Raw genomic sequence first — 16,234 nt, forward strand, 5'->3', positions numbered from 1 at the left:
TGGTTTGATTTTTTCCCCCTTTTTTTCATGATAAAGATGATCTGAGTTCACAGCGTTGTTGATCATTTTTGTGGTCAAGATTGTTCCAGCTGACCGGCTGTACACACAGTGAACAGATGATAAGGATAACAACTCCACAGCCCTCTTTAAACCCTGTTCATTTCTGTTCAATAACAAATCAGTGCATGTCACATATTCCCTCTACAGCTTGGTAAGGCAACGTAAGTGTGTTGAAGTGGAGACTGCAACAAAAGACCATTCAAACTGAAATGGCCTGGAAAAAGGCAGACACCTGAGCTTTGTCAGCATTGTAAATGCAACTCACTCTCGTAAATGAATTTTCATGGTTAGGTATTGATTCAGTGTGAAGATGGGAGTACGGAGGGAGTGGGGGAGGAGAGGGGAGGGTGACAGTGACAAACATGTACAGGAGCATGCAGCAGACAAACTGACATGTTTACTGGCTGCTGTCTATTGGTTATTGATAATATCATTACTATTATCAGCATTTACGCCTAATCTTGAAAATAAGCCCAAGGCGTTTACAAATTTAAAAAAAAAAAAAGACCAGATATGGGCTGTGTCATGTGACGCACAACGCCAAACTATGCCAGCTGGCAACAAGCCACTACTCTGCCTAACAGGGGATTTCCCAAACAGCAGTTTAGGTCAGGGGTGGTGAATTTAGCACAACCGCTGTTAGCCTATATTATGCTGAGATCACGTCCTTAAAACGGTGGACATTACTTTCTGTTAATTACATTATCTTCCCAGGAGCAGTTGGGTAGAGGGTGGTGAATTTAGCATGACTGCTGTTGGCCAATATGGTGCTGAGATCACGTCTTTAAAACAGTCGCCATAACTTTCTGTTCGTTAAAATATCTTTCAAGAGTTGGATCACCTGTTATCAAGACATGTTAATACCTTGATTTGTTTACATGAAATTAAACAATTACAAAAATAAGACGTAATATGTCATTCTTTACATCTGTGTAAAATTCTCTAATGCAGACAGAATAATGCAATGGAAGTGACACTTGCACACATTCTTTACTTCACTAACTGTACAAGTAGATTGGTATCAAAAAATGGATTCATCAAATGATCAACTAGAAAGAAGAGATTAATACTGTGTTTCACAAAGCAGCCGGATTTGAAAACCTTGTATGACAAACAGCAATGTCTTAAACTAATCTATTTTTCATATCATTATTATGGGGGTCATTCCTGACCAGTCCCTCCCCACTCACCCTCCCCACCCCCTCCCTACATGAGAAACACAGTGATACACGGTGCTCACTTCTTGTCACGTAATATAGAAGTGTACACAATAAGCATTACAAATGTGACAAAAAAATGTTAAGATTATTTCATTTTCATGATTGTCTTACACGTGTTTGATCAGAAGCAGACAAAGCATTGAGGGAGAGAGAAAAAAAACACAAAATGAAAAGTTTAAATCATGGAAGAAAATAAAATAAAATAAAATAAACCAACCAAAAAATAAAGTTTCACACTGAACTGAAAACAAGGAACAGAATGTGCTACTGAACACTGTAGCTCCCTCTGCATGTAAATGCAACACACTTTGCTGCCTTTCCTCTTATTTAAAAGGCTGTGAAGTATCTAGTTCACATTTTTGTTTCGATTTGCCATGCCTTCTTTATTCTTCCCTGTTACATTACATTAGTACAGTGTGAACAATGTTACCAACCTTTATGTCTTGCAACATCCTTTTTTGTGCATCAGATATGGTGTAGATGGTTATTTCTACTTGTTTTACATGTGTGTGTGTGTGTGTACGCACGCGCAATGTAAAAGATTAATTGTTTCAGTGTGATAAAAGTAATTGCACAAAACCTGATCCCCAAGGTGTAACCCCCACCCTCCCACCATTGTTCTATTGTAACAGACCATAACTTTAGGTGGGGTGGGGGGGGGGGGAGTGTAATTTAAAGTACATCCCACTTTTCTGAGGCCGACATTGGAATGAATCCTGTATCGTCACCTGGATATCATGTAAATCTATTTAATCAGGTGATTGTTCCTTCTTCAATCTACCCGCAGAATGTACTAAAACTTCCTCCACTACACGAGTTGACTACAGAGTTGCCTCATGATCTTTGTCAAAACTCCACAGGATAATATCGTCAGTGCCCAGCAGACCCAATTTGTTCAGAAAGCTCCCATGTGAAACAGTCTGTATGAAAGTAACTTTCAAAATCTGAAAACCTTGTTTCAACCTTTTATTCTCATTCCTTTCAAAGTTTGAACAAGTAACAATGCATTGCTTCTTTCAGTCATACCTCACTTGTGTTGTGTAGGCAGGACTCATTGTAAACGTTAAACAAAACTCTTTGTTAAAAAAACCCAATCTGAGTCAACATAACTGAAAACAAGCAATAAATATCTATCAAGATGAAAAACCAATATCTTTAATTTGATATTCACAGCCATTCTTTGACATATGTTTCACCAAAAATGCACAAATGGTACACATTTTACTACGCTATAATATTATATACACAAAGAGGTAAGATGTGCCTGTTCAAATATGTATACAGACGAAAAGTCATCCAGACACTTATATGTACATAATACACAGATTCATAAGAATCTTGCCTTGCATACTAATGGGGCATGATGGGAGGTGGGAGGCTGTCTGACCATAAACAAAAAACTTGTTTGAAAATAGCAAGGTGAAAATGGATCCAACTCCAGTACAAACTAGATCGCAAAAACGTTTTGATTTTGAAAAACCAACTTTCCACAGGGACTGGTCAGAAAGGAAATCGTTTCAATACCTCAAACTTGCAAACAAATCTCAATTTATAACGCTGCTGCACAAAAAGAACCTAATAATGGTTAAACCACAAACAAATGCTGAACACTGCTTGCCTCTGCTGAAAGGAGAAAAATAACTAACATGAGGAAGATTCTTTCGTAACAGGAGGAAGGTTGGAATGATGATTCCAGTCTTCTCAACCTAGCTCAAGACATTACAAGCCTTTTTCAAGCTTAGGAAGGCAGTAAAAAATTTAAAAAAATATAAAAAATATTTTTAAAAAGCCCAACATAAAGAGGACATCTCCCCTAACGACTGTACAGGAACTTACCACTTGCAAATTTTGTAACAAAACCATTCAATTATGCATCTGCATACTTCTGGATGTCAGTGTAGGTTCTGCCTGGTACTCTAGTCAAACCTGAATTTCCTGATTATGTCATTTTTCCCCCTCAGTAACAGGCAACACAAACAGCTACCAAACAAGAATGAAGACTAGGAGCAGTTTAACAAAAATGATCATTATTATTATCGTCATTGTTGCTGTTACCATGTTAGTCCAGCTGGCCACTCAGGGCCCACTCGGGCCTGATAACTATGTCATTACTGAAGCGTGAAAAAGACAGTATCCTGAGAAAGAAAGCTTGGCAACCGTGCTGTGCTGTTCACACACATAAACCAAGGGCAGGTCTCGGATATTGACCATTCTGATTCTGTCCATTTTTCACAAGAGGATTATATATATATATATAAAAGTAACTGAACATAAAACTATATATAAACATGCACGCAAACCCCCCCCCCAAAAGCTAAAAACACGCATGCAAAACCAAAAAAAAGCTAACATGCAGCATGTCTTTGGTGCACACAAAAAAAAGCCAACAGCATGGTAAAAATATATCTGAATGAATGAATGGACTAGCAAAACAGCACACTATATGAAGAGACGACAGAAAGAAAATATTCTTTTTTTTAATTTAAACACACACACACACACACACACACACACACACACACACAGCCAGACACACTTAATGCAATACAAAAGAGGAAAATATTTTCCAGCACAGAATTTCCAGAAGATGGGAATACTGTTGATAACTAAAATAGTCCCTTACGTCCACAGGGAAGAAAGAGAAGATAAAAAAAAAAAAAACACTAATAAACCTGTATGTCAAAACAATAAAGTTTTAATTTTTTTTTCTCTGATTACCAAATCTCATGTAGGATGAAAATGACCAGCAACAAGTGCAAGACCATGACGTTCATTGCTTGCTGTGCAGTCAAATTATACCCTGACATCTCTCGTCATAATCAACAATACCAAAATATGACAATGACACTTTTAACAATCAAAACTTAAAGCAAGATGAAAAATAAATAATCCAGAGTGATGATCTGCATGGAATGTACTGCACATGTCGGTTATCTTGCACCCCAAATGATCAACATCACGCTTCTCATAACATGTAAACAAGAAAACTGAAAACAGTCAACAACCATAGTAAAGCCACAACATGATTTGTGAAACAAGTGTAAATCAGAAAAAATGCTACACATACACAACTGTGATAGAGATAGATGGAAAACGTGGACTTCATACGGTATCCCAACAAACATGTATACAGCATCCCAACATACATGTTTACTAGATTAGTTACATACCAAATCCTTTCATCAAATGCTCTTTCCTTTCTGCACATCTTGCCCAAGCACTGATAATCTCCAAGTGTGCTTTATGAAAAAATATATTATTCACCTAAATTAAAGCTTCTTTTAAAAATTTTTTTAAAATTGTTTAATAAACTTTTGCACTGCTTTACAATTTCTCAGAATTAACACTTCTTGGAAGTGAAGTTTCAATGTTGTCCTTGTATGTGACAAGTGGGGGAGGAGTGAGGTACTCCATATAGACAGGGGCACCCAACAGCCTCAAGAGACTGATACACACACAGCCTCAAAAGATGGACACACACCACACAGCTTCAAGAGATGGACACACACACAGCCTCAAGAGATGGACACACAACACAGCCTCAAAAGATGGACACACACCACACAGCTTCAAGAGATGGACACACACACAGCCTCAAGAGATGGACACACAACACAGCCTCAAAAGATGGACACACACCACACAGCCTCAAGAGATGGGACAGCAACTGTGAGCAAACAGTGACTGGACACGATGAGGTGATCAGGAAACATGATGCATGAACAAGGGTACCATGAGTGTCCTGTCCCAACGGGCCATGCAGCTGCTAACACTGGAAATGAATTATTTCATTTCTTTGCGGCAGGTGTCACAATGGGGCATGCACAGATGTTAATGTTGGAAATCATTTATTTCATTTCCTTGCGGCTGGTGTCACAATGGGGCATGCACAGATGTTAATGTTGGAAATCATTTATTTCAATTCCTTGCGGCTGGTGTCACAATGGGGCATGCAGATGTTAACGTTGGAAATCATTTATTTCATTTTCTTGTGGCAGGTGTCACAACGGGGCATGCAGATGTTAATGTTGGAAATCATTTATTTCATTTTCTTGTGGCAGGTGTCACAACGGGGCATGCAGATGTTAATGTTGGAAATCATTTATTTCATTTCCATCTACAGTCTGCCCAGCCCTGGCCTGCATTCTTCACCTGAGCAATGTGTACATGCTTAACATCCCCCTTCACACACACAAGTCCCATATTTGCATGCTATGAACCTTGGTTCTGGAAATCTCTTCCACAAAATGTCAAACACCGTGGTACTCTTACATCTTAGGATACCATTCTTAAAATATGATCTGTTCAAACTATTTTTCAAACAAGAGATCTTAAAGACTAAGGACACCAACTGCAGCCAGCATGAAGGAAACAGACCAGCTCATGGGCCAGTCCATTATGGAAAGAAAGGGGGGGATAAGTGTCCATCAAGACTATAGAGAACCCTAGCAACAAATAGGAAGCTTCTATTAAATTCAATGGAAGGCAGTTACGGCATCCCACCAATGACACCAATCAACCAACAAACTTCCTGGACATAGTAGCAGCCCCTGACATCAATTATCGATTAATGATAGAGCATAATGCAAGTGAACACAACCAGTCTATTGCGATGATAATGTGACAGCCTACATGACATCAGTTATGCAACATGATACATAATCAACACCGATGGATCATTCTTCATCAGCCCCATGTGATGGAGGGCACAACAATGTTGCAAACGTCTGACTGACAAAGCTGGCTGGAGTGTTAAAAACATTGCAAATATCGTCACAGCACAACATACGCACCGCATCACAGTCAAAACAACCAACCTTGAAAAACATATCATCCAATATTACATGTCTCATGCCAAATGCATGGCATATTTCAATTAGTTCAGTCAAACAGGTAAATGAAAGGGACCCTCAGTTGCATTTGATATGATAAACTGATAAAAACAACAACAGAATACCCAACAAAAAGAAGAGTAATATTCAGACCAACAACAACAGAACACATGACAAAAACAAGTGATATTCAGACATCATCTGAGACATCTACTCATTGCAGTACTGTTTGTTTTTTGTTTTATTCAGACATCATCTGAGACATCTACTCATTGCAGTACTGTTTTTTTGTGGGTTTTTTTTGTTTTTTTGTTGTTGTTTTTTTTGGGGGGGGGTTGTTTTGTTTTGTTTCTTGGATAATCCAAATGAAGATTAAATAAAATCTAATGCTGGCATCTTGATTGCCAGTCTTGAAGGCAAAGGGTTAACAGCAGAGAACAACAACTCTTATAAACACAACAAAAAAAACTTTTAAAATGATAGGCAGACGTCATCACAGCAAGGAGGACCACAGAAACACAAACATTTCACAGAAACTGGGCACAACAGTACACAGGGGACAGAGAAACTAAGATACAGCAAGGTGACAATGAAGAGGGCATGGACACTGTGGATAACATCACAATGAGGGATGGGTGGGAAAAACAGGACATAGACACTGTGGATAAACGTAACATCACAATGAGGGATGGGTGGGGAAAAACAGGACATAGACACTGTGGATAAACGTAACATCACAATGAGGGATGGGAAAAACAGGACATAGACACTGTGGATAAACGTAACATCACAATGAGGGATGGGTGGGGAAAAACAGGACATAGACACTGTGGATAAACGTAACATCACAATGAGGGATGGGAAAAACAGGACATAGACACTGTGGATAAACGTAACATCACAATGAGGGATGGGTGGGGAAAAACAGGACATAGACACTGTGGATAAACGTAACATCACAATGAGGGATGGGTGGGGAAAAACAGGACATAGACACTGTGGATAAACGTAACATCACAATGAGGGATGGGTGGGGAAAAACAGGACATAGACACTGTGGATAAACGTAACATCACAATGAGGGATGGGTGGGGAAAAACAGGACATAGATGGGAAAAACAGGACATAGACACTGTGGATAAATGTAACTTCACAATGAGGGATGGGTGGGAAAAAAACAGGACATAGACACTGTGGATAAACGTAACATCACAATGAGGGATGGGTGGGGAAAAACAGGACATAGACACTGTGGATAAACGTAACTTCACAATGAGGGATGGGTGGGGAAAAAAAACCCCAGACAAGAATGGGAATGGGCAGAAGGTTCTCAGACGTTTTTACTGCGCCTGATTTCGTCATCTGACAAGTTGGGCAGAGTTTTCAGCAACTCTTGCACCCCCTGCTCTACAGTGATGGTGGACCTGTAGCCAAGGTTCTGGATCTTCTGGTAGGACACCTCGTAGTTGCGCTTGTCCTTGTCCTCCCCAGTGGTGGAGATGGTGATGTTGCAGGACGGCACAGCCTTCTGGATGATCTGGGCCACCTGGTTCTTGGTCAGGTTCATGGTCTCGTCACCAACATTGAAGGCATGGCCCCTCATGCTGTCCTGGTTCTGAACGGCGAACAGGAAGGCCCGTGCCGCATCCTGCACATGGAGGAACGTGCGGCGGAAGTGACCCTCATAGAGGTCAAACTTCTTGACCGTCAGCGCCTTGTTGGTCAGGTCGTTGACCAGCAGGTCCAGACGCATACGAGGCGAGACGCCGAAGACAGTGGCCAGCCGCAGGGCGGTGCCCCCTTTGGTCAGCACCAGCTTCTCTCCGTCGGCTTTGGTCGACCCGTACAGCGACAGCGGGGAGATGCTGGTCTCCTCCGTGCAGACGCCGTCCACGGCCCCGTAGCAGGACCCGGTGCTGGCGTAGATGAGGGTCATATCCGGGGTCTTCAGGTCCACCAGGATGCGCGTGCCCTCCACGTTGACGTCCTGCGCCATCTTCTGGTCCTTCTCACAGGCCGGGTAGCCCACGATGGCCGCCAGGTGAATGACCACGTCCTTGCCCGTCACCACCTTCTTCACCTCCTCCTTATCCAGGATGTTACCGTTGATGATGTGCATCCTGGGATTGCCCGCCACGGGCAGCAGGGGGCCCATGCCCCACAGGAAGCGGTCAAAGCAGGTGACCTCGTACCCCTCCGCCAGCAGCATGGGGATCAGGGTGGACCCGATGTAGCCTGCCCCCCCAGTCACCAGGATGTGACCCTTCGACTGACCTGTGCTTTTCTGCTGAGCTGACATCTTGATGATGCTTTCTTCACTGTTCCCTCACGATCTGAAAACAGCAATCACAAACCTGTATGGAAACTTGCCTGCAAGTGGTCTTTATTAAAACTAGCAAAGTGACTGACATTGCTGAAACTTGGTAGTCGTGGACCTTACACTGGGTACAGGTTTTTTTTGTTTTTGTTTTTTTGGGGGTTTTTTGTTGTTTTTTTATGTTCCAGGCCATGATCTTTTCATCTTTTTTTTTTTTTTTTTACACTGAAATATCCACATTTACACAAGTGCAGTTCTTAATACTGATGAACAAAACTACAACTTTGAAATCAAACCATACACTACACTACTGACAAACAAGCTCTTAATGAAATGCAAGCAGCAAAGATTCAACACTATCCATTAACAGTCTTTCAACTTCTGCTTTTTTTCCTCCACCTTTTTATCTATTAAGTATTTAAACAATAAAAGGATCTGTCTTGGAAAAAAAAACCCAACAAACAACACAATTCAATGTGTCATCCATGCTTATCTTGAAAACTTTCAATGGAACAAAACTGGGAACTCAGACTGAGTGGCGGGCGCAATAGCCGAGTGGTTAAAGCGTTGGACTGTCAATCTGAGGGTCCCGGGTTCGAATCACGGTGACGGCGCCTGGTGGGTAAAGGGTGGAGATTTTTACGATCTCCCAGGTCAACATATGTGCAGACCTGCTAGTGCCTGAACCCCCTTCGTGTGTATATGCAAGCAGAAGATCAAATACGCACGTTAAAGATCCTGTAATCCATGTCAGCGTTCGGTGGGTTATGGAAACAAGAACATTCCCAGCATGCACACCCCCGAAAGCGGAGTATGGCTGCCTATATGGTGGGGTAAAAATGGTCATACACGTAAAAGCCCACTCGTGTGCATACGAGTGAACGTGGGAGTTGCAGCCCATGAACGCAGAAGAAGAAGAAGACTGAGTATTCACTTTCATGTCCCTTCCTAATGTGCCAACCAAACGCCTGAAAACATAATGCCACCCTGAGTGACACAATGCCTCTTACTAAAACTATCTGTCCCAACATGAAAAAAATAAAATAAAACAAATGAAAAATAAATGTGATGAAATGTCAAGCTAGTGTGCTACAAAACTGTCTCCCCCTCCACCCCCTCCCCCCTGAAAGCAAAACGCTTTCCATGAACACCTCCAAGGCTCAGCTCCACTCAGAATTACCTCCCCTGAGACTGTCCAGCACCAACAGCAAGTTCCCCACAACTTTTTAAACACTGTTCTGTTCAACAGACAGAAAATGTTTAAAACTTTCACCTTTCTCTCTCCCCCCTCTCCCTCCCCTACCTAACTCCCAAAATGAGTTGTCACAGCTGTCTGTCACAGCTGTACGTCCACTGCGGCTCCATACATTTCTGGTTTAATTTACCGCCTGTGATATCTCTCTCCTTTCATCTACAGCCTCTCTGTGTTCTCGTACTGACACCATTGTTTCTCTGTGGCCGTTGTGCAGACCTCCTACAGGGTGGTCTCCGTTAGTGAGAAACTAGCAGGGCTTTACAGGACTTTTGTGGGACCCAATTTGCCTTGGGAGGGGATCAGGGGAGGGAAGGGGGGGGGGGGGGGGGTCTGTTCAGAACAAACTGAGAGGGTGCTTCCCACTGTGAAAGTTAGCTCTTTCTCAAACACTCAAGGAACAGCTGTGTCCGCTTCATGGGGGTTTTGTTGTGTTAACAAGTGTGCAAATAATGGGATTATTCTCAATACTGCCTTTAAATTTTTCACTCAGTTTACTGCCTTTGTGGCAACAAATTTCTGTGTGAAATCCATGCTGATCTCCCTGGGGAGAGAGTGTCCCCACAGTGTAGCGTCAGCCCTTTTTTTCTGAAAGTGTGCTCTTTTCAATATAAAAAAACAGACTTTTCAACATGGTTTTGCAGGGCAACCCTTTTTGCTGCTGTGGGTTCTTTTACGAGCACAAAGTTAATGTGATAACTCACTCTACAACAGATACAAAATAAAACTCGTAAAAACTGTTGTGTCACATCAACTGTCAATTGCATCTCACAATAATTTCAGAAAGCTCCAATCCAAGAATGACAGTAATCCCAATCACCCGTCCCACCCCAACCTCCATCAGCCATGACTCAAGATCAAAGTCTGTTATTTCATGCCCTCTCCCCCTCAACCAACCACACCCCCAAATGCCATCATTTCCTCAATTTTCACTTCCTCACTCCTTTTACACACAAACTCTGCCTCTCTGTACTGCCCTGATAAATGGCTGAAGAACCAAGAGCTGCTGATAATGGTGATACTAATCAGGGCTGCTTATGACGCTTAAATATGTGCCCCATCACGCTTTGAAAATCCACAAGACACACTGCATGTTCTAAAAATATTCCAGAATGTAAAGTGTAAAACCTGTTTGTCAGCTTCAGTCTGGCTCTACTATCATCTGCTACAAAGAGTTCTTTCCCTTGAACAATGGCTATGCTTGCCTTTTCATGCATATTTGATTAAAACGTACAATATTTCTGTGACCTGCTAAAGGCTGTCAGGGACCCTGTAAAATTACGGTCAAAGGAGCCCCTGGGACCCTAAAGATTTCTAAATCGTCAGAAGCCCTTGGTCCATGTATCTGTAGTTTTCTTGTTTCAACTATTGATAAATGTTGATAAAAAATACTGAGGGGACTAATGGTCTACATCCCAGACTGAATATAAAAGACATTTGCTACCTGAACACTGACAGAATTTCTCCCATCCAAGTCTACCGACACATTTTGAAAGAATACATATTGTGAGGGTGATTTTCATGACAAACAAAATGTTACACTAATTTTCATGACAAAACACAAAATGTTACACTATTTGACCACATTATTAATTACAGTGAAAAAACAAATCTGTATTCATTATTGATATCATTATTCTAAAATTTGCATATAAAATACTCTGGGTTTTTTTTTTTACAGAATGTGTGTGTGTGTGTGTGTGTGTGTAGGGGGGACAGGTGCACTATGCATGCTGCATGCATACACGCTTAAGTCCAGGCTGAGTTATGTCAAATAACTGTCAAACAATGACAACTGACAAGGCAAAATGCCAAAATCACTCTTCACAATAACTTGTGAGACCCACCAACCAGTTTACACTACCAAATAAAACAGTTTGGTCAAGTACAACATTTCACACACACTCCCCCCCACCCACCCCCTTCCCACACACACTCAAGCACTGTGTACTAATTAACACACACACACACACACATACACACACAAAACAGTTATGCAATGTTCACAGTACATACACACAAATATTTCAAAACCAAACCAAAACACACAACAGTATTATTGTGAACAAGTTATAACACCAGTGAAGGCCATTTCTCAAGACCACTATGAACATATCCCAAAATAAACAACCGTCACTAAATGACTTTCATTTGTTCCAGCTCCTAAACTTCTATAGGCTACCCACCTGTCACATGAATTGCATGGGTCACTCACATTTTTGTTAGCTCTAGCTTTCAAGGACTGATATGCTAGACTTGTGACTATCACATAATAATATAGCTTTATTGTTTGATGTTGTTGTTTTGTTTTTGTTTTTGACTTGGCTTTCAAGGAATGGTGAGCTAGACTTGTGAATATCACACAATAGTATAGCTTTATTGTTGTTGTTTTTCAACTACAGCTTTCAAGGACTGGTGTGCCAGACTGATGAATACCACATATTTAGAGAGAAAAAATCAGGAGGAAAGAAGACTTATCAAAGGTGTCTCATTATGAACAATATCACCAATCAGTGTGCCCTCAACCTCGCACATTCCCTCTATTTGATATATAACCAATTCAAAATTGATCTTTTCATTTGGTTTCTAAACAGTTTTTTACCAGACGAAAAGGAACAAATAATCTGACACTGGAGTTATCTGCATTGCACTGATGAATCCACATTTACACACAGGTAAATCTAAAACACAAGGATAGTTTTTCTGAAAAAATGTATTTCTGACTCAAAATTGCCAAATCTGAAGGAGATACCACACGTGTGCGCGCGCGCACACACACACACACACACACACACACACACTCCACATTTACACACAGGTAACACAAGGATAGTTTTCTGAAAAAATGTATTTCTGACTCAAAATTGCCAAATCTGAAGGAGATACCACACGCGCGCGCACACACACACACACACAGGCTGTCCCGTATACCCAAGATGTGAAGTAAGATTAGAGATTTAATCTGATATGAAATGTAAAAGAGGGTCTGCCACATGCCCCATCTGTGAGATCAACTTTCTGTTACCACAGGGATGTGAAATAACCTGTCCCCATCTGTGAGATCAACTTTCTGTTACCACAGGGATGTGAAATAACCCGTCCCCATCTGTGAGATAATCTTTCTGTTACCACGGGGATGTGAAATAACCTGTCCCCATCTGTGAGATAATCTTTCTGTTACCACGGGGATGTGAAATAACCTGTCCCCATCTGTGAGATCAACTTTCTGTTACCACAGGGATGTGAAATAACCTGTCCCCATCTGTGAGATCAACTTTCTGTTACCACAGGGATGTGAAATAACCTGTCCCCATCTGTGAGATCAACTTTCTGTTACCACGGGGATGTGAAATAACCTGTCCCCATCTGTGAGATCAACTTTCTGTTACCACAGGGATGTGAAATAACCTGTCCCGTATACTGAGGATGGGAAATAAGCTTTGGCACACATTCTGGTTGTGAGATGACCTTCTCCTTACAACAGGAATCTGAAATAATGTAACCCTTCCAAGGGTAAGAAATAAGCTCTGGCATATATTCCGTTTGTGAAGTAAGATTAGAGATATAATCTGAATATGAAATAGCCTTTCCCTTACCAAGTAGATGTGGAGTAAACTGTTCTGAATACCTTTTCCTTACTATGTGAAATAACCTGTCTTTTTTTCCAAGGGGGTGGCATATTTGGCACACAAACACACACACACATACTCACACACACACACACACATGTGGGACAAGTGATGTAACACACTGACCACACAACACAGCGGTCACTGCCTTCTCCACTGGATACACCTGGACCACTGACTCAACACACACACACACACACACACACACACACACACACACACATACACACACACACATCCATTTTATAATCATACTCATGCTCTCAAGTGTGCATTTACAAGAACACACACAAGCACACAGAAAGAGAGAGAGAGAGAGAGAGAGAGAGAGAGAGAGAGAGAGAGAGATTAAAGTGGATTTGTTACATACATGATATCACAACCAGGTTTCTCAAAAGACAAAACCTTTTGTGACTTCAGATTCTATTCTGGTATGATGTTCATGCCGATGATGTGCCAAGGGAAAAAATGGGGGTTTAAACCTAAAAGGGTGGATTACAACTTTCACAGCCTACGCCCCACCCAACGCTCCCCCAACCTGACTCCAGAATGTCTAACCCAGACTTAAGAGGTCGATTCCATTCCGCTGAAACAGGGCCGCAGCCTGTCGACAGCCTACCTCTACACAGAATGGTTTCATCGATTGTTTCATTGATTGTGTGGGAGAGTGATCACGCCACTGTCGCACGTCTCTTGTGCTTGGCAAGACAAATGTTCAAGCTGTTTCTTAGCTGACATTCAAAGGAGCATGCTTTCATCTTGCATCCAGATCCGTCAGAACAATGTGACATACAAAACATATTTAACCAAACAGTAAAGACAAAGTTTTCACTGAGATATCTGTTAAGAAATGACACAAACGGCACGCGTTAACGACTGTAAAACGCTAACTTGCGTGCGGCGCCAATTTATCGTCGGCACCGGCCCACCGCAAGTGTGCTTGGCTTCGTCGCCATGGACTCGAACCGGCGAACATCACGCGTGACCTCTGTCTTACACTTCATCGCTGAGAACTGAACAAGAATAACTAGAATCTCATTGAACACATAAATATGTTTTAAGCGGAAGATTCAACTAAAATATACATTAATCTCAAAACGCATATTTCAATCGTTACCTTTTCTCACCTGCAATTGTCACTGGCTCAACGATCCCCGCTTGACAACGCCCGAAGCAGACTGTCTGGCATGCTTTAAAGCTTTCTGCGAAGCTTTGAGGACATTTCTTTATCGCGGCAACTGATTGGTTCGCTCTTCTGTCGCCATTTACGATTGGACAGCGAGCACGAAAAGCCGAAAGATAATTTTAGATTGTCATACCACCCTGCTGCAGCGGTAGGCAGACAGAACTTTTCTCTCTCGCAGGCACTCTGCGTGCGTGTGTGTGTGTTTGTGTGTGTGTGCTTGCGGGCCAACAAATTAAAGTGAGAGCTGTATTATCAATGGTTTCTCCATTGCAATGGCATATCATTTACAGCTTAGTCTTTTGTGAAGGGCTATGACTCTCAAACGAGGAGGAAAAATTGCACTGGCTGTGCAGGGGTTAAGTTGGCCTTTGGGAACCATCCCAAACACCGACTGTCTTAAAACCCCCTTGGCCTAGAGAGTGGGGATGTAACTTGGGCAAGACACTCTCCACTGTAATCAAATTCTAGCCCAGATAGTCGGGACCGAGCAGTTTCCTCCTCTGCTGTTCTGATGCTCATAGTCGACTGAACACGCCTGACTATCAGACCGTGTACATACGCGTGCATGTGTTTTCTCTCTTTAATTCAGTCTTGAGTAACATTGATCATGTGTGTAAGTGTAGTATGTGTGGGGGAGAGAGGGAGGGAGAGGGGGGTGTCTGTAGGACACTGATTCTCCACAATAATCAAATTCTGGCCCAGATAGTTTGGACAGCAGTTGCCTCTTCTGCTGTTCTGGTGCAGGGTCAAAGTCCTACACGACTAGTATCATAAATATATATGTCCGTCTGTCTGTCTGTGTCTGTTAGTGTGTGTTCACTATTAGCCAATGATATTTGTGTCATCTAATATCATAACTGATTGACGAAGAGACTGACGTCACAGCCTGGAAATCAAGCAACCACTGTGAACGAACGAAAACGCTATCAGTCCCCACTTCCGTGTGTGTGCGTGCGTGCGTGTGTGTGTGTGTGTGTGTGTGTGTGTGTGTGCGTGCGTGCGTGCGTGCATGTTTTATTTCTTTAATTCAATGACTTTTCACCGGCTTTGAGTAACATTAATCATGTGCGTGTATGTGTATGTGTCTGTCTTTCTCCGGCTCTTCTCTCTCTCTCAGGCTCTCTCTCACTGTTTCGTAGTGTATGTGTGTGCATGTCAGTGTGTGTGTGTGTGTGTGGTGTACCAGTGTATGTCGTGTGTGTGTGTGTGTGTGTGTGTGTGTGTGTGTGCCGACGGAGTGTGTGTGTGTGTGTGTCAGTGTGTGTGTCTGATCTGTGTGTGTTTGTGTGTGTGCGCGTGTTGTGTGTGTGTGCACGTGTGACCAAGCGCGCTATGCTTGCTCCAAAACTGCTCACACACAAGCTACAGCAGTCGACAGTTTTCCCTCCTTACCCGCGCCCAGAATTGTGTGACGTCACTCCGCTTACATCATTTCGTTCTCGCCAGACAACCTACTCAAGGCTCGCATAGTTTCGCATCGAAGTACGTCATTGGCTGAGCTGGAATCTGTGTTTCTGTTCTAAAGTATTTAATTAATATGTTTTTTGTCAGATCAGTAAACTACAAGCATTATATACGTCGCGATTCCATCTTTAAGTCTATTCCATTTATGTTTGCCTACGTTAAACTGATTTAACGCAGTTTGTAATTTTCAGCGACGAGCTCGTTAAAACTAACCCTGTTCAGGTGACTTAAATTAAGATTATAAATTCATCTTAAATAATCAACACTTTATTTT

At 42.0% G+C, this 16,234-nt stretch overlaps 1 protein-coding gene across 3 annotated transcripts; it reads right to left on the reverse strand.

Moving 5' to 3' along the window:
• Window positions 1-2,232: 2,232 nt before the first annotated feature.
• Window positions 2,233-14,543, reverse strand: LOC143285980 (GDP-D-glycero-alpha-D-manno-heptose dehydrogenase-like). Of its 3 annotated transcripts, XR_013055739.1 has the most exons (3): window positions 14,428-14,513; window positions 4,821-8,445; window positions 2,233-4,741 (listed from the first exon to the last, which is right to left on the reverse strand). XR_013055739.1 is itself a non-coding variant. In XM_076593445.1 (2 exons), exon 2 carries the CDS (start codon window positions 8,409-8,411, stop codon window positions 7,443-7,445), a length of 969 nt encoding a protein of 322 aa, XP_076449560.1. In that variant the 5' UTR covers window positions 8,412-8,445; window positions 14,438-14,543; the 3' UTR covers window positions 2,233-7,442. The 3 variants fall into 3 exon arrangements, 2 of the variants coding, with proteins under 2 accessions (XP_076449560.1, XP_076449559.1); XM_076593445.1 differs by having other exon boundaries at window positions 2,233-8,445; window positions 14,438-14,543; XM_076593444.1 differs by having other exon boundaries at window positions 2,233-8,445.
• Between the last annotated feature and the right edge of the window lie 1,691 nt (window positions 14,544-16,234).

Source organism: Babylonia areolata, chromosome 9 (assembly GCF_041734735.1).
Source record: "Babylonia areolata isolate BAREFJ2019XMU chromosome 9, ASM4173473v1, whole genome shotgun sequence".
Lineage (NCBI taxonomy): Eukaryota > Metazoa > Mollusca > Gastropoda > Neogastropoda > Buccinidae > Babylonia > Babylonia areolata.